The sequence below is a fragment of the Mastigoproctus giganteus genome, chromosome 2 (assembly GCF_048544385.1).
Source record: "Mastigoproctus giganteus isolate SK-2022 chromosome 2, ASM4854438v1, whole genome shotgun sequence".
NCBI lineage: Eukaryota > Metazoa > Arthropoda > Arachnida > Uropygi > Thelyphonidae > Mastigoproctus > Mastigoproctus giganteus.
Genome location: NC_143576.1, coordinates 161087982 through 161107233, shown reverse-complemented (window position 1 = coordinate 161107233; position 19252 = coordinate 161087982). Strand labels below are relative to the sequence as shown.

The window sequence follows — 19252 nt, the reverse complement described above, 5'->3', positions numbered from 1 at the left end:
TACAGTTTTTTTAATTGCCTAAAGGCCAGAAGTAGGAACAATGCATACAAAGTTAAGTCTGTCATAATTCGTTCATTTCTTCATTCTGTGGAAACTATTTTAAATGTAATTACCAAGAGGGAAAAAGAAAAAAAATTCACTATAAAGAAGTTCGTTGAACACAAGTCCAATTGTAATTAAATTAAAAATGCTGTGACTGAGGCAGGGGCCCTTCTCGCTCCCCCATAATTTTGGCTCTGGATACTCAATAATTGAATTCAGAATTTAATTTGTAAAATAAATAATCAAATCAACAACGGGCTTGCAAATTAAAAAAAATAATAAATAATAATAATAATGGGCTCTCACGAGCCTATGCAAACTCACCAGTATAACACGATACTTCGACAACACGGTTTCGTTCTAATAATTGCCGCAATTTATCAAATTGCGGCAATCCTCGCAAACACAGTTAGAGAATTTTGATAAAACTCGCATAACGGTATTTTTGAGCTTTTGTTTGGGGGGAACCCTGCTATTAAGTCGGTTGTAATTTTTCAACATTTCCACTCTTTTTGAATCCCCTCTATTGAATTGCCAATCAAAAAAATATTATTAGAAATCCTTGTATTTTATTTTGTTGGGAAATCCTTGTGTTACGTTCTGTGCTATTGAACTTGTGGAAAAATCTAGATTTCAAAGTTTTATTGCTATTGGATTTTATAGCTATTGCTAGTGTAGCACCAGGCCTCCAAAAGATTTAAGTCATCCAAACGTTGAAGTTACGTTCCTACCACAACAGTTGTACTAGGTTAATGCAACTTCTTTCATTCAGCCTTTAGATTAACGCTTTATATCCACCTTTAAAACTCATTACATCAGAAATCGTTACAGTGGATTTTGGAAAAATTGATTCTGAATCTATTGCAGTAATGGAGGCATGGAAACATTTCTCAGTTGTGAAATGTATCAGAATCATAGCTTTATCGCTGAAAGAAGTAAACTATGAACGTTAAATGCGTGTGGAAAAATGTATGGCCAGAGTCAGTTCAATCGGGGGAATATGGTCGAACCAGCAGAAAACGGAATCGGTGCAACAGTAGACCTTTGCTACGTGGGTGGGAGGGGGGAAGGTTTTGATGATATGACTACTGAAGCCCTTGTGGGTAGCACACAGTTGATAGAATCACCCTCCTCCCCACACCGGGTGGAAAAGACCTGAGTTCGAATTCCATCAATGATGGGAAGAATTTTTATGGATCTTTTTCACAATGTGACTGAGTTAGTTGGGCTCAGGCGAGGGTAGCATGGTTTTTTCTCCCATAAACTTTGGGTTTTTGTCCAGCAAACCTGAAAATCGACCTCAGGACACCCGCAATTTATAGAAAATATACACAGAGTAACATGGCCTGTAAAAAATGTACAGAGTAATCGCCCATGCTCTTAAAAAAAAAAAAAAAAAAAAAAAAGATTACTGAAGATATTCAAGAATTACTGGTAGAAAAAGAGGCTGGCAAAGCAGATTTGGTGGAAATGGCATCAAAGTAAAACCAAATCAATTCAGAGGATGATGATAGTGCAGATGAAATTTCTAAACTTTCAAATTTTACGCTAAAACGCATACTGGAAGGCAAAAAGTTAGCTGAGCAATTAGAATCTTATTTTTTGAATTCAGATTCTTGAATGAAAGGAGCCCAAAGTTAAAAATGAAGCTCCAAAATTGACTAGTTCCATACGATGAAATCCATAAAGATTTATCAACCAAAAGTAAACAAACCCAGGTTACTGATTGTTTTAAAGAGAGCAGAAGATATACAAAATCTAGAAAGTTGTATTTTTGTTAACATTTTGTTAAAGAAATAGTGTATTTTTGTTAGCTTTTGCAATGTAATCACTGTTTCACACAACACGACATTTTATAGGTACCTAACTACCGTGTTATACGAGGGTTACCTGTATATATTTTTTGTACATGTGAATCTTGTTTTTTGATTTCATTTTATATATTTATTATTATTTTTTTTTTTTTCAGGTTAAATGGCAGTGAAATGTTATGCAGTAAAGCAAAAAGTCAGTTTGACCATGACTTAGAATTCATGGTAAAACTGAATTTTTTTTTTTTTTTTTTTGTTCACATTAATTAGTGTTCATGAAATTGTTTCCTTAAGCATTTTGCTATTGAAAAAGAATCTGAGTAGCTATCAGTAATTCATCTTAATCTGGAGATTTTTTTTTATTCCTAAACTTGTTTTAATTTATCGTTTTCTCCTTAAATAAATAGTTTTTCTAGCAATGTTTTAAGTCTAAAAAAAGAATGTCTCATTTTTATTTTGTGTCAATGTGAAATTGAGAGCTGAAGTTCAGAACTTGTAACAAAGCTCTCAAGAAAAGTTTTTCTTTCTTTCTTTCTTTTTTTTTCCCCCTAGATATGGAAACACTCATTTGGGATATTATAACCAGTATCTTTTTACTTTACTTTTTGTATAATGAATGCTTAAGTACATGTATAGAACTGTTATTGTTATTGGATTTTAAGTTGCTTTTACCTGGCAATAGTGGCAAGTATTCTGACGGGTGAACTTCAAATAACATTTCTTCATTAACTGTTAATATAGGTCACTCACACACTAGCAAAACTTTTGTGGATTTCTTGAATGACTGCTTTCTACAGCAGCATGTTAGAAAGGTAGCAAGTCCTCTTGCTACCCTTGATTTGGTTATCATTAGGGATTCTTCACACATTAAAATTCTGCTGGTAAAAGACCCATTGGGTGGTAGTGATCACAGTGTACTAATATGGAATTTAATTAAAGACAACTACTGTCAAGGGTAAAGGGAAAGGCTTTTGCTTTCGTAAGGGTGACTACAGAGATGTCAGACAGTTTTTAAATTTTGTGCAGTAGGACCAGCTGATGTTACCAACAGCAAATTCTACATGGGAAGTATTCAGAGAAGTAATCAAAGAAACTACCAAGCTTTTTCATACCAACAAAGAAATACTGTAAAGGTTCTGCAAATTGTAGTGTCTCGAGACCAGGCACCTGCAGGGAGATCTGACTGAAGTGTTTTTTTTTTTTTTTTTATGAAAATCCCAAACACAAGAGGTATTAAAACCTATAGTACTTAGTATTGTGCTTGGGTTGGAGGTTGAGAAGATGAAAGAAGATATTTGTTGACATTAGACTTGAACTTCTGTAGACTAATTTTCAGGAAATACATATGACAGAAGTTTGTTCCAGAAAACGGCAGTTGAATGAATAAACGAGAAAGATGAAAAGTTGGTTCTGTGAGTTTGAAGTTGGACAGTAAATTGATGTTGGCTGGTGGCGGCACGTATTCAGACTGTTTTGAAAGAGAGAGCAGGAATTATAGAAGCCAATTCAGAAGAACAGTGCCCATGGAAGTATCTGTAGAAAAGGCATGCAGCAGATACAGTACATCTATGAGACAGTGAGTGGAGAGACTCAGTTAGAGATGAGTCATTAACACGTTGACTGCTGCATCGGCCGTATATGTCCGACACCATTATGTTTTTCAGGTGCCGAGTTGGACATATATTGCCAACTGGACATATATAATCCACTGTTTCAGTGGGAGCTGCGTCGGCTGTATAGCGCTGACAATTGTTGGAAATTTACGTTATTTTTGAAAAGCGTAGCCGCCAGTGTTACATGTGATGAAATTTGCATGCCGCTATGAGAAAAAATAAGCAAGTAACTGGTCATTATTTAAAAATTCTTTATTATTACAAATTTTATAATTATAAAATTGTAATTATATTTATTTTGATTTATGGTGTTGTCCAAAACACTCCAAACACATGAAAGGCTGATGAATACAGTCTGGGCAATACGTCAAACTCTTCCTCTTTCTGCTAGCAACTGATCTTCCTTCCGACTCTCAATTTTGCGTAATAAAAAATGCATATCCTTCTAACTTTCTTGTTGTTTGCATCAATTTTTGTTATTAGGTTAGTACATGAGTGTTACCACATTTTGGCTTTTTATGTTTCTCTTTCCGTTCTATATTTAGCAAATCCGTAACTACCTCTTCCCGAAAGTTTATTTGTTTTTGTGTAGCACTCTTCTATACCACGTACGAATTGACAACTGATATTCTGAGTATATATTCTATCGCCAATTTCCGGTACCACTTTACCCCCTTTCTTAGCATCGTGGCATACAAACCCATTTGATCCTACAAATCAGTGCCTGTCTTTCCCTTATTATAAGCTAGAATAGGAAGTGGTTTTTTTTTTTTTTTTTGCTTCCTTCAGTCTTCCTTTACTGGTGAAGGGTCCATCGGCCATTTCTGGAGCATGCTTTGTTATTAGTAGTCTCACATCTTGAGCATCTCGTCACTTTAGAACAATAATTCCATTTTTTTATTCTTTGGCGATCATCTCCCCTTTATTTAGCTTTGAGTACATGATTTCTTTGGGCATAAATTTTTTTTATTCGCTTGTATTGTACCAACAATGCAAGTTTTTTTTTTTTTTTATGAAGAAATGATAATGCCAGATGGTAGTTGGTATAAAAGTTGTCTATGTACAAGGTGTGACCTTCATTTAGAAGTCCTTGCAATAACTCTTCGCAGACCTTTGCAGCTAAACCTGTGGATTTTATATAATTTTCAGATTTACCTGACTAGATCTTGCTCGACCAGGTATATCCTTCAGTGGAACATAAGTTGAACAGCTTGATTCTATACCTGTGTGCTTTATTTGGAATATATTGTCGGAATATCAGCCTGCCTAGGGCTTACAATACTGGGATCCCGAATACCGGATTCCCGGTCATTTTTTTTTCCTGTATTCAAATACTGGTTTTTTTGGTACTAATTTAAAAAAAAAAGTTTATTATTTAATCACATAAAGGTTATAAAATCATGTTAATGTGATTATGATGTCCTTATCCCTACCAGCAAATGTTCGATAAATCATCGATAGGACACCGTGCAACATTCCAACCTGTCGACAACTTCATGTCCAACCGTATTGTAACTCCCAAGTCCCGTTCCTCCACTACTGACTTTAGTTCAACTCCACCAAGTGTATAAGTTATTTTTGGGGTTGCTTTTCCCCAGGTGAAAGACCTTGGACATTGCCACTTTTCTGACCATCCTGGAAGTCTATCTAGGTCACTCTGAAGAAGCTCTGCTTGGCGGCGATCATTAACTACTCTACTGATCTTTACATCATCTGCAAGTTTAGACATCACGGCCTCTATCCCATCATAGATGTTATTTAAGATAATCAAAAACAGCAGTGGTCCCAATGCTGATCCTTGAGGAACTCCACTTCTTACACGAACCCAATCTGAGGAATAACCAGTGGTGAGCTATAGTGGGCTCGTGAGAGCTCATTGTTATTTTTTTTGAAAATTTGCGAGGCATATTTTTGCAGTTCTTTTTTTTTTCTTTTTTTTTTCTTCTATTTCAGTGGAAGAAGAAAAAAAAAGGTCCTCCCCGAATTCAAAAATGTTCCAAAAACTTTTATTATTATTATTATTATTTTTATTATTATTATTAGCTGTTTGGTAGCGCGGCTGTAGCCAGGTGTGAAGGAGCAGCAGTGCGTAGCACACTTCTTGATTAGACCGGGGTTCGAGCCTGTCACCACCAAATATGGAGGATGTGGAAAGGTCAGGGAATGACCACCGCATATCCCGGAGCAATATGGCCTTAGTTGCCAAAAACCAAATAACACAAACAAGCTATATGGTACAAGGAAGCCTGAGGCTTATGCTGCACCAGCCGAAAAAAATTCCCGAGTCACCCCCTGTGTGAGAGAGAGAAAGAAGTAGAAAGGGAAAGAAAGAGAAGCATGATGATATCCAGCTGAGGACCTTGGGTTTGCCAAGCCCATAACCACCAGATGTGAGCCCCCGGGGTTAACTAATACTGTGTAATTGAACAAAAAAATAAAATAAGATACTTTTTAGAATATAAAAACAAAGCAAATATCTTAAAAAATATATGATTTTTTTATATAGTAGAAAAGTAGAAAACAGTAGAAAAGCAGGTGTACATTAAAAGTTTTATGGAATTCAAATTTTTAATATGATGTACTGGTGCTCATCTGATTTATATAAATAGTATTAAGAGTGTAATGTTTTAAAATGAAACATTTGCATATTCAACAAATCAAACATTTCAGCCTTACTCAAAAATGCATTCATGCTTCAGCAAAAAATATTAACCTAGCATTACATGAAAGAAGAATATTCTTGCAGCTGCTGTCTAAACACAAATGCTAAACAAATCTTTAATAAATTATATTAAACAAATGGTGAATATGAAGATAAAATTAAATGAACATAAAATCAGATAAGACATTTCTGATAATGAGGATACTGTGTGTGGTTGTAGAAAATTCCTGCTCCTGAAAATGGATACATTTATGGAAAATTGACTTCCCCCCCTTAATTATCACAAATTGTGTTTAATAAATAGTTATAGTTTTAATTGTTCTAATCACTTATGTTAGCTTACGTTAGGTATTTTTTGTGAACTGGTAATTAGTAAATTGTAGTGGTGGACATCGTAGTAGCTAATTGCAGTGTTTTAAATTGTAGTAAATGAAAGTTTGGAGGTCCTAATCACATAGGTTTGGTTATTTTTTGTATTTAGTAGTTAAGCATTTAGAAAGTCGGTGACTTTATGTAGAAACATAATAGCGTGGTATGCACCGACGTTGCTAGAATGGTGGAGTATTATTGTACCATTATCTCTTAGTGTATGTGCAATTTTTAAATTAAAATTAGACTTAAATCTTCCCTCAAACAGGGGCAGCAAAGAAACTACAATGTAATGGGAATAGTTTGGCTTGGAGAGAAGCATTGATGGCAGTTCACTTGCAAATCAAAGCTGTGAATAGTCTGCTTTTTTGCAGAGTTATCTCTACTGGAATGTGATACAGCTAAAGGGAATGTCTTTGTTTGCTTTTGTTTTAGAAAGTTTGAAGAAATTAAACACCGATTCACTCTTAATGGGCTTATACGAGAGTTGAAGAACAGGGTTGATGCCCTTGAAAGATCAAAAAATTAGGAATCCATCAAGCACTCAGCCACCTAGCACTTCACTGACACTATACTCGTGCATAAGTCTTGCGTCTTTTCTGACAAATTTGATTGGATATTATGATGTGGTTACAAAGGAACTGGATGCAAAAAATAATTTTGATATCATATATTTGGATTTCAGGAAAGCTTTTGACACTGTTGCGCATTGAAGACTATTGTACAAATTGAAGCAGAATGGTATTAAGGGTAAGTTGCTACAATGGATAAAAGGATGGTTAAGTGGGAAAGACAGAGGGTGGTAATCAATGGGTGCTGCTCTTCTTGGACTAATGTTATTAGTGGAGTACCACAGGGTTCAGTGTTAGGTCCTCTGTTGTTTTGTATATTTATTAATGATATTGATGAAGGTATATCAGGCTTAATGTCGAAGTTTGCAGATGATACAAAGGTTGGCAGGGTTGTTAATGACGGTAATGGCAGTGTGCTACTGCAACAGGATCTAGATAATTTGGGCAGATGGGCTAAGAAGTGGCAACTGAAGTTTAACCTTGACAAATGCAAAGTACTGCATATGGGTAGAAGTAATCCCAGAGAAACGTACCAACTGTGTGGTACTACACTTAAGGTGATAGAAAATGAAAAAGACCTGGGAGTAATTGTGCAGTCAGATATGAAGTTTTCTGAGCAATGCAGACAGGCTGCCAGGGCAGGTCATGGGGTTTTGTCAATGATATATAGGAATTTTGCTAGCAAGGAAAAGGAGGTGATTGTCCCTCTGTATAAGGCAATGGTCAGGTTACGCCTTGAGTACTGCGTACAGGTCTGGAGGCCTCATTTTAGGAAGGATGTAGATTTACTTGAGCGTGTACAGAGAAGGGCAACAAGATTGGTGAGGGGATTGAAGGGATCCTCTTACCAAGAGAGGCTTAAGTTCTGCAAATTGCAGTGGCTGGAGACTAGGCACCTGTAAGGTGATCTGATTGAGGTGTATAAGGCCTTGAATGGGTTGAGCACGCTGAATTCTGATGGGATCCTCCCACTTGTTCAGATTACGAACCTAAAGGGCCATAAATTCAAATTAAGAAAAGACAGATGTAGAATAGATGTGCGGAAATTTGCCTTTAGTCAGCGGGGTGGTTAATTGCTGGAACAAACTTTCATCTGCCGTTGTGGAAGTTGATAGGTTGAATAAATTTAAGGAGAAACTGGACAGACATTTGGAGGGAATGGTGTGATTTTTTTTTTTTTTTTTTTTTTTTTTTGGCTGATGCTGCATAAGCTCATACACTTGCTTTCTTGCATCACATGCCACTACTACTACTATAACATGACACAATGACATCCTTCGTGGCAGAATGTCCTGGTCCCACGGGTTGTAGTGATTGTCAGTAACTGTATTGTTATGGAAATATATTTTGTAAAATCGATAGGTGGAATTTGATCAAGCGTATATCTGCCATGGGAAAAAGCAAGATCAGAGACATTGTAGAGTGGCTGTCATTTTTTAAGGACACAAAAGGTGATAGTGTTTTACATTTTGGTACAAATAATATTAAGAGTTGGAGAACTGAGAACTTACCTAATAAGTACAAGGCAATGTTGGGGGGGGGGGTCACAAGTTAGGATTAAATCACAAGGCCAAATCTGGCCAGACCTGATAGGGGGAAATACATAATTAGAGCTTTATCAAACAATTTGGCACTGGAGAGACTGCACAAGACTTGTGGGGTAGAATTTTTTTTTTAGTGTGGTCTATGCTTGTTAACAGTACAGACGTTTGCAAGGATATGATATACTTAAATAGAAGGGGAAGCAAGAATACTTGCTGATGCTATTGAGGTGGTGGATCAGAAAACTGATCATTTTAGAGGGTGGGGGTATGCTGCCTAATAGATTAATTGTAACTGCAGGCAAATGTATAAGTGATTCTTGCACTGCTTCTTTTAGGACATGCAGTAGCCTGGAAAGCAGGATATTGAGGATTACAAGACCTACTGCGAGGGATCCTTAGAGTAAAAATAGATGTTATTTTTACTCTATAAGGATAGAGTAAAATAGATCTTAAGAGTAAAAATAGATGCATGTGTACTTGCTTGCTTGTATACTAATGCTAGGAATGCAGCAAATAAATTTGAATTTGAGGTAATAGGTAAGTCATCAAACATATATTGTAGGGTTGCTGGAGACATGGTGCCACTCAGACATGAGGGAATAAAATATGTATAGAAAGAACACACAGGAGGCGATGGGGGGGGAGTTATTCTCTTAAGAAGCACATCCATTCCACCCCTAAATAAATGTTATATTCAATTTGTATTAAAATGTGGGAGGAAATAAGTACAGTACTTTATGAAAAGTTGAGTGAATATTACATTATGAGGTAGTGCAGTGAACAGAATTATTTTTAATTAATTGATGAAAAATTATTTATTTTTCTTTTATTAATCACAAAAAGTAAAAAAAAAATATATCTGAAAATGTAATGTGGTGTATATACATTACTTAACTTGTTTATGTTAATGAATCTTGTTTGTTGTATTGCTGAACAAAAGCAATACAGTCCAGCTTCATCATTTGTAAATTTGTCCTTTGTTAAAAAGGACAAAATTTAGTGCAAAATAAAGATTTTTAAAACCACTTATTCTTGACTATTTTATTAAACTTGTTAATTAAAATAATTGTTGCAATTATAGAAAAAGTATAAGTATTGTGTAATGTAATTGTCTACACCTTTATAGACAATTTTTGTCTTGACTCTTCCTCCTATTAAGTACAGTGTTTTTCACACCATAAGATGTAACATTTTTTTCTTGGAACACATTGCCTAAAATTCCCTTGATTAGAAGGTATATTAGGAGCATGCAATGATATATACATACACTGAATTGGCTTTGGATTAGCAAAACCTGCCTAATACCTCTAGAGGTCAATACATGTTTTGGCATGGATTTAAAGGTGTTGCAGGATGTCTCTTGGTTGTGCTACTCGTGCATTGTACAGTTTGTCCAGTAATGCCTGCATGTTGTCAGAAGGTTGGTTGGTTGTAGCATCGAATGCCCTTTTTCATTAGGTCCCAAACATGCTCAGTTGGGTTGATAGTAGGTGAGTTGGGTGGCCATGGGAGGATGGAGAATTCATTGTCGTGTTCCTGAACCTAGTTGGCAGGTTGACAACTGGTTTGTGACACTGTGGCACATCTTGTTGATAGATACCAAAGTTGTCTGGATACACTGTCATCTTGAAGGGGGGTACTTGGTAGGCATTGATAGAAGGATAGATGTTCCCATTGAGCTGTTGATTAATGGTGATCAGAGGACCCAAGGAATACCACAAAGGCAGTTTCCAGACCATAACATTACTTCCTCCAACCTGCCAAACACGAACAATGCATCCAAGTGCCATGGCCTCATGTTGCTTTCTCCAAATGCAGATTCATCCATCAACATAGAGTTGTAAAAGGAATTCATCAGCCCAGGCAACAAATTTCCACATATTGAGTTCTAGTGCTGGTGCTGACATACCCATGCAAGGTCCAGTTTCTTGTGTCTTGTAGGGAGCATGGGTACCTGTGATGGCTGTCGACTGCCATTGCTTATATGAGCTAATGTCTGTTATATAGTCCATGTGGATATTGGTCTTGCCATTCAGCAGCTGTCACTGCTGTGTTACAAGATGAGACACATAACACTCACCTACATATTGCTGTCCCATATGTGACCTTTGCTTGGTTGTTTGACTGCCGTTGAGCCAGTCGTGGTAGATTTGTGACACCATGGAATTGGGAGCACTTAATCATGTTGACTATTGTCGAGGTACTAATACCTGTATGTCTTGTCCCACGGTCATTTTGTGTTTGAAGTTGGAATAAGCTTGATGCCGGCCCATTCTTTCTTACAGACACTCAAACCAAACACCATGTGTGCAAGCTATAGTTTTATATATTCGAGTCGTTGGCATTCGAGGTGAGCGGACGCGCTTAGACAGGGCTCCTCAGTTAAACTCATCAGGTGGTAGATGACTTTCATCAGCCGGTGAAATACCACCACTTTGCTTATTGGAGGCTTGAAGTGGTGAAACCCATGTTTAGTCTCTAGAGCAAAGTTTCCGGCATCCCCCCCCCTCCCCATACTTCTCCTTCAACCCATGCATGGTACTAAGTACTATAGGTTTTGATACCTTTCGTGTTTGGGGTTCTCATAAAGGAAAAAAAAAAAAAAAGTGCTTTACTTTTGGATAGTGCTTTTAAATATTTGATTTATTTAGATATTGTTGGATTACTTTGTTATAGGTTTTCCTGTAACTGTTCGATTTTAATAATATTATAGATATAATTTTTTAAAGTTACTTTCATTGATATTTATTTAATTTTATAATGGTAGTTACGAGATCTGCTTTAAACACATCGCAGGGTATCGTGACTCACACGGAAATAGCAGAAGGTGATTTACGGGTGAGTAATGATTTAATCCGTTGTGGAACCTGTGGAATGTTTTCCAAGGTCGACCTGGTGACTAATCCTACCTCACCTGGGGATTCTTTTCTTTGTGATCGAGGTAAGGAGTGCACCGATCTTGAATTACAATTTGGTGCACTGATGGAACAATTTGAGTCCCTGAAAAAACGAGTGCTTGCCCTTGAAAATAATGCATCTGGGAGCTCGTCAGGGACTCAAAACTCCAGCAATCTACCAAGTGATGCACACCCGGTTCGAGCCTCAAAACAGAAAAACCAAGTGCAAACTACTCTGGTTAAAAAGGACATTGTTTTATTAGGAGACTCCATTGTCATGGAAACGGGGAATATTTTTTGTAATAAAGATAGGTGGAGCAGAACCAGGGTATGTCTGCCGGGAGCAACTATTGATGATGTCACCAACAGATTGTCAGATTTTAAAGGAGGTAAAGAAAATATTATTATTCATGTGGGGACAAATGATATTAAATGTACACGATCTGACGATTTATTGGAAAAATACAGGACCATGCTGAGGAAATGTTGCGAGCTGGGCCATAATGTCTATGTGTCTGCAATTCTGCCCAGACACGATAGGAGGGATTATATGTTAAGAGCCTTGTGGATTAACTCAAGACTTGAAGGAATCTGCAAGGCTTTAGGGGGTAAATTTCTATCAGCATGGCCCACACTTGTAGGTAGAAGGAATTTGTTTTGTAGAGACGGGATACACTTAAACAATGGTGATGCAAACGTTTTTGCCAGTATTATTGAGGATACCTTAAAGGTTCAGGGAAACTGCTAGTTAGGGGGGATGTGGGTAATACTGACACGCGTTTATCTGATAATATTGGTCAATGTAACTCTTGCACATACCTTAAGAGTTCTTATCTGTTACCCCAACTGGACGTATTTATCTAGATGTTCTGGGGGCAAAGACGTTTCACGCGAGCGGGTAGCTAATATCAGGGAAGAGAGCCTAAAAAACTTCAAGGGTTGTGTTAGGGTTGTTAAATATACAAGAACAGTAAATCTTAATTGTTTATACAGTAACGTTAGAAGTGTCGTCAATAAAATGAGCGAATTCGAACTGCTGGTTAAAACAAGTAACGCGGACATAATGGGGCTTACAGAGACGTGGTGCCACCTGGAAATTGGGGATGATGAGTTTCAGTACGGCTTGTATAATGTATTTAGGAAGGATAGGTTAGATAGAAGGGGTGGGGGGTAATGCTTCTTATCAGAAGCAGCCTGAGTGCGACGATGGCTTTCCCGGATTCAGACATTTCATATGTTAGTATAGAGTCTGTATGGTGTGAGATAGTTGGAAACAAAGGTATAATGCGAGTAGGAGTAATCTACAGACCAGGTGATTGTGAAGACTATGACAAAAGCCTCTACATGCAAATGGAATGGGCAAGTAAGCGTCAATGCCTTATTATGGGTGATTTCAATTTGCCTCTAATTGATTGGAGTAAATGGGAAGGAAACTCGACATGGGCAACAAAATTTTTAAATCAACTAGATGACTGTTATTTGTTTCAACATGTCAAGGAAAGTACTAGAGAAAAGAATATCCTAGACCTCATCATCATGAATGAATCAGAAACATGAATCAGATGACATAACAGGGCTGACAGTAGAGGAACCAGTAGCAGGAAGTGATCACGGAGTTCTACGGTGGATGATGACAAGAGAGGTAGCAGAAGTAAAAGGCAAAGGAATGGGTTTTAATTTCAGAAAAGGAAATTACGATGCCTTAAGGTACTGCATGGCCTCTATTAACTGGGTAGATATCGCACAGAGAATGAATACAATTGAACTGTGGTACGCTTTTAAAACATTAATCACAGATGCCTTGAATGCGTATATACCATTAAAAAAATACTCCACGAGAAGGGTTCCAAGTTGGATGAATAGTGAAGTTGCCACATTACTTGAGCAGAAAAAGGTGGAATGGAAAGGTTACAGAGCAATAAAAAGTACTGAAGCCTATAACAGCTACAAGGTGATGTGTAATAGAGCCACAGAAAAGGTTCGACAGGCAAAGGCAGTTTATGAGAAATCATTAGCAAACAGAGCAAAGAGGGGGGGGATAAAGAATTCTTCACATATATAAATGCCAAGAAGAGCAGGACAAACCAGATCGTACCTTTACGTAAGGGAAAGGGGATAGTAATAAATACACCAGTTGCCATTGCAGATGAACTCAACAGTTATTTTGCATTGATATTTACAAATGAAAAGCCTTTTGTGGCAATGGGAAATTGTGGGGGCGAAGTTAAAAAATATGTAATTAATGATATTGAAATTTTGCAAGATTATTTAATGAAAAACTTTCGAGCCTACAGACCAGTAAGGCTCCTGGAGTTGATGGAATATACCCTATAATCTTAAGAGAGGCGGCAAGTGAGTGCATTGAACCATTGGGGCTAATTATGCGACCATTACTAGACTCTGGGGAGATTCCCTTGGATTGGAAAAGTGCAAATGTATCTCCCATACATAAGGGTGGCTCTAAAAGTGAAGTTGGAAATTATCGACCTGTCAGTCTGACTTCAGTAGTAGGGAAAATCATGGAGGCAATGATCAAGGGTGGAATTCAGGATCATTTGGATCGAATTGAAATTCTCAAGGATACTCAGCATGGTTTTGTAAAGGGAAAATCATGTTTAACAAATCTGGTTCGCTATTTCGAAAGGGTCACTCACGAGCTGGATTTAGGGAATAATTTCGACATTGTTTATTTAGATTTCAGCAAAGCTTTTGACTCAGTCCCACATGAGCGGTTGCTTTATAAGCTGGAACAGGTTGGAATCACTGGGAAAATCCTTAGATGGATAGAAGGATGGCTTCAGGGCAGGAGGCAGAGGGTTGTGATAAATGGCTATTCCTTAGATTGGGTCGATGTAAGAAGTGGGGTTCCCCAAGGATCAGTATTAGGACCACTGTTGTTTTTAATTTTCATAAACGACATTGATGAAGGGATAGAGGGCGTTATGTCTAAATTTGCAGATGATGTTAAAATTGGTAGAGTAGTTAATGATCACTGTCAAGCTGAGCTTCTTCAGAGAGACCTAGATAGACTTCAGGAATGGTCAGAAAAATGGCAGCTGTGCTTTAATCCAACAAAGTGTAAGGTATTACACCTGGGAAACAGTAATCCCAAAAAAACTTATTCACTTGGTGGAGTTCAACTAAACCCAGTACTGGAGGAAAGGGACTTGGGTGTTATGATACGGTCAGACATGAAATTCTCTGAGCATTGTAAAAAGGTTGCAAGGAAGGCCCATGGTGTCCTATCGATGATCTATCGAACTTTTGCAAGTAGAGATAGGGACGTGATAATCCCATTATATAAGGCTTATGTTAGACCACACTTGGAATACTGTGTTCAAGTATGGAGACCGCACCTAAAGAAAGACATCGAGCTTCTTGAAAGGGTGCAAAGAAGGGTAACTCGCCTGGTGAGATCGGCAAAAGGGCGTCCTTATGAAGAAAGACTTCGAATATGTGGGTTGCAGAGTTTGGAAACTAGACACCTTAGAGGAGATTTGATTGAGGTGTTTAAGGCTCTGAGAGGCATCAGTAAAATGAATGAGGACAAAATTTTCAAGATTATAAATGATGCTAGAACTAGGGGACATAAATTCAAGTTACGGGGGGAAATGTTTAGATTGGACTGCAGGAAGTTTTATTTTAGCCAGCGAGTTATAAATTACTGGAATAAGTTGCCTTCGTGGGTGGTAGAGGCCAACGGTTTGGGGAAATTCAAAGGTCATCTGGATAGTACTTTCGGGTAAGGGAAGCGCATAGGATGATAGCTTTAATTTCCTTTTATTTTATATTTTTTTATTAATTATTATTATTTAGTTATTTAATTTATTTTATTTTATTTTATTTATTTTTTGGCTGGTGCAGCATAAGCCATAGGCTTTCTTGCACCATGCGGCTGTTACTAATACTAATATCAGCTGGTTCAGACTTTAAGCCTTCACTTGTCACAGACCAGTCCATTCCTACCTAAGGTGCATTGCTAATGCAAAGCGAAGTCAGTGCATTTTGTCATGTATATCCTAGTGAAGACTTACTGCCTCACTAGAACTCTTCCTTTATTCCCAAGGAAAAAAGATCATTAAAGACCTAGTTCCTTCCTTTTAGTCCTTTCTAAATGTGGAATCAGCAGTACTTTTGATGACATGACACTGAAGATTCTCTCCCTGAAGAAAGTGAAGTTCAGATCATGACATCAGTAATGATGAGTGCAACAGTCGAGTTTTGGGATTCTACTTTGAGCAAACTCGTTCTGCACTAATATTTTTATCTAAGATTAGATACGATTTCAGATAAAATATTTTAATCTCAAATTAGCCTTCTAAATGTGAGTGCATCTTATGGTCTGACTCATTTTGTGCTGGTAATTTTCAAGATGACCAATTTGTTGTGACTTGTACATGGTTCCTTCTGACCGACACCTTCTGGACTAATGTCCAGCATCCAAAAAAGTCTTATTAAGGGTTATATTTCCAAAAGACAATGCAATAATTTATTCACGATATCCAAAATCAGACTATATTTTGATAAGATGTATATTTAACTGAACATTAAAAATATTCAGTGAAACAATGAAATTGTTTTTAATTTTAAATTGTTTTTAAATTTAAATTAAATTGCTTATGTGAACAAGTTTTAAAAATTATTCATATGAGCTCTTATTTTCATGTTTGGGCTTCTTTGCCCCCCCCCCCCACCTTCAGGGCTAAATTGGGCTACATATTTTATTTGGGGTGAAAAATTTATCCAATGACTGTTAAAGGAATCTGTACTTCACCATAGTGACTTATTTATTAATCAATTTAGCTATTCAATTTGTTTATAGATGGGATCATTTGTTCAAATAATTTTTTCAATGCTAAAATGAATTTCAAATTTAGATTCTTTGGTTTAAGAGACCTTAACAAAGGATTTTATATTTCATCACCCTTCTTATGATCTCAAAATTGAAAATTTTCTGGTTTTATAGTAGAATGAGCTCTTGTGTGTTAATGCTCATCATATGAAGTAGTCAGTTCAACATAGTCTTTCTTCAAAGACCAACTGTTTGCCTTGTTGCATAATTTAAATTTGGATTTCTTATACTCTTTCATTAAATCTGCTGAGGTTGCTACAGCATTCTGATGTTTTTTTTTAATCCAACTGGAAAACTGGCAACAATGCTGCATTATTCATACAGTTGAAGGATATTTCATTATGAATGTTGAATTTCTTCTGAGTTAGAGCCCTCCTATTACGCACAGTAGTAAAAGGAAGAGCAGACATCCAACTTGATGTATTATTTTTTGACATTCACAAAATTAAAATATTTATCTTTTCATACTCTGCATATTTTGTCATCTTTTTTTTACTTTTGCAAGTGTGACCTGAGTATGTTGTCATTGGCTTCATTGGATGTACAGGCGAGGGAATGGACTTATGAGCTGGGGTTTGATTATAATTAATTATGGATGTATAAGTGAAAAGATGGAAATCAAAGCAACACGAATTGGATGACACCTGTACCATGTTAACATACTGAGTGGATTTTTCTTTTACCCAACTCAGATCTTATATGAATTTACTACTGTAGTTTAATTGTGTTTATTCAAAATAGCAATTATACTAAAATCTTAAGTTTGCTAATTAGAATTCTTACCCATATACTCATTCTTTTTTATATTATTTGGTAAGATCATTAATAAATTATTAAATTAAATTGTTATTAAATTAAACTTATCTATAATTATTCTGTACACAAAGATGTGTACTATATTTCTTCACATGCTTCTTGATTAGACTGGGGCTCGAGCCCGTGACCACCAAATACGGAGGATGCAGAAAGGTCAGGGAATGACCACCGCATATCCCCGGAGCAATATGGCCTTAGTTGCTAATGCTCCTAAAAACCAAATAACAACAACAACAACAACAACTGTATTTCTTAAAAGGTTTCAATTGTTATATGTGTACTATATGTAAGAGCTATATTTGAATAGTATCTACAGAGTTCTTTTTTATATATAAAAGTTTTATTATTTTAATTTAGAACTCCATCAACAAAGGTTAGAAGGACTGCGCCAGGTTGCTGAAAAACTCAAGGATGATGCATGGAAGTATCCAGACTTTGATCAATTGATTGGATTATAATTTAATAATTTTTAAAGATAATGGCATCTGAAGGAGCCATCGTCCTTAGTTATCATGATACTCTTCTAAGAGAATCTGATGTAGCACTCTTAGATAACTGCCACTGGTTGAATGATAACATTATAGCTTTCTGGCTAGAATATTTAGAGTATGATGTATATAAGGAATATGCAGATTGTGTTACATTTATTAGTCCCCAGGTTGTGCACTATATTAAATCTGGAGATGTCTTGGAAGTAAAAGAAATGTTGCAAAGTCTTGATATGGCTGGTAAACATTTAATATTTTTGCCAATAAATGATTGTACATCTGAAAATTCTCCTGGAGGATCTCATTGGAGTCTACTTGTGTATAGATCTGCTAGTAATGTATTTGAACATTATGATTCTTTTTCAGGGAGTTCAAACCGGACACATGCAGAAAATATTGCAAGCATTTTAGTATCTTTTTTTAAGGATTCATCTCGGAAGCCAGTTGTTTTGCAAATGGAATGTACCCAACAGAATAACAGTTATGATTGTGGCATACATGTTATTTGTAATGTTGAGGCAGTGTGCTACAAAGAATTCAGAATGGATCATAGGAGTATAATGGACATAGCCTCATCTCAGAAAGTACAAGAAACAAGAAAAGGCTTGAAAACCCTTATTTTCTCATTAAAACCAGCCTATTAAAATTAAAAGTGGATACTTTTAGCACTATTAGATATGACTTTCCATGGGTTATTTGTATGTTAATGAATGATACATGTGTAATTTGTTCATCAGTGAAATGATTAATGCTTATTAAAATAATTTAATTGTATAAATATTTTTGGGATAGTTATAATAGAGTTACAGTAGAATCTTGTTAATACAAAGTTCAAGAGACCTAAATTTTCATGTTTTGTAATAATGAGGTGTGTAGTAATGAGGTCCCCCAAAAAGTGTCAAAATTTTACCTTTTTTTTTTTTTTTTTTTTGGCACATACTATATATCTAATAATAATAATAATATCAAAAATAAATAAACAATAAATTAATAAAATAAAATAATTAAACTACAAAATAATGAAAACTAAAGCCTTGCCTATCAATACAGTAGGATTAACACACTTTTTAAAGATTTCATTTTATATGTAACATAAACTAAGTGAAAAGCAATTAACAGAAATGAAAATATTGTACAGTATATATTTTGATATTACAGTATTTTAGTGTCACAGTAAAAGAATTAATCTTAATATAAAAGGAGACATACAATCTATTAACATTTTGATAAATTAATTTAATTTAAAGAAAGAATCCAATGTTGTCTGCACAGTTTTAGTCCTATATGCATTTTTAACTACAGCACAGACATTATAAAATGCAATGGTTGTTTCTTTATCAACGTTACTGCAGGCCAACACATTCTCTATTATGCCCAATGCATTTTGGACATCTTTTTTAGATGGTTGTGTGTGTGTGTGTGTGTGTGTGTGTGTATTGCAATTCTTGTGTGTATTGCTTCACTTTTGCTGGTAACAAAAACATCATCGTTTTGCTTGGTGCTTAGCAGCTCTTCTGGTGTTGCATTGCTGTGGTAGAAACTACATGTACATTCACAAACTCTAAATTCGCCAACAAAATCCATAG

General features: G+C 36.1%; 1 protein-coding gene across 3 annotated transcripts in view; it reads left to right on the top strand.

The window, feature by feature from the left end:
* Positions 1-18374, top strand: part of LOC150089707 (sentrin-specific protease 8-like) — a 35459-nt gene extending 17085 nt beyond the window's left edge. The window contains exons 3-4 of one of the 3 annotated variants that reach the window (XM_090368747.1): positions 4903-5313; positions 17536-18374. In XM_090368747.1, coding sequence (XP_090224873.1) covers positions 17657-18310 — 654 coding nt within the window. In that variant the 5' untranslated portion in view covers positions 4903-5313; positions 17536-17656 and the 3' untranslated portion in view covers positions 18311-18374. The remainder of the gene's footprint in view (positions 1-4902; positions 5314-17535) is intronic. The other 2 variants (XR_016546680.1, XM_090368748.1) reach the window with 2 other exon arrangements.
* Positions 18375-19252: the final 878 nt, after the last annotated feature.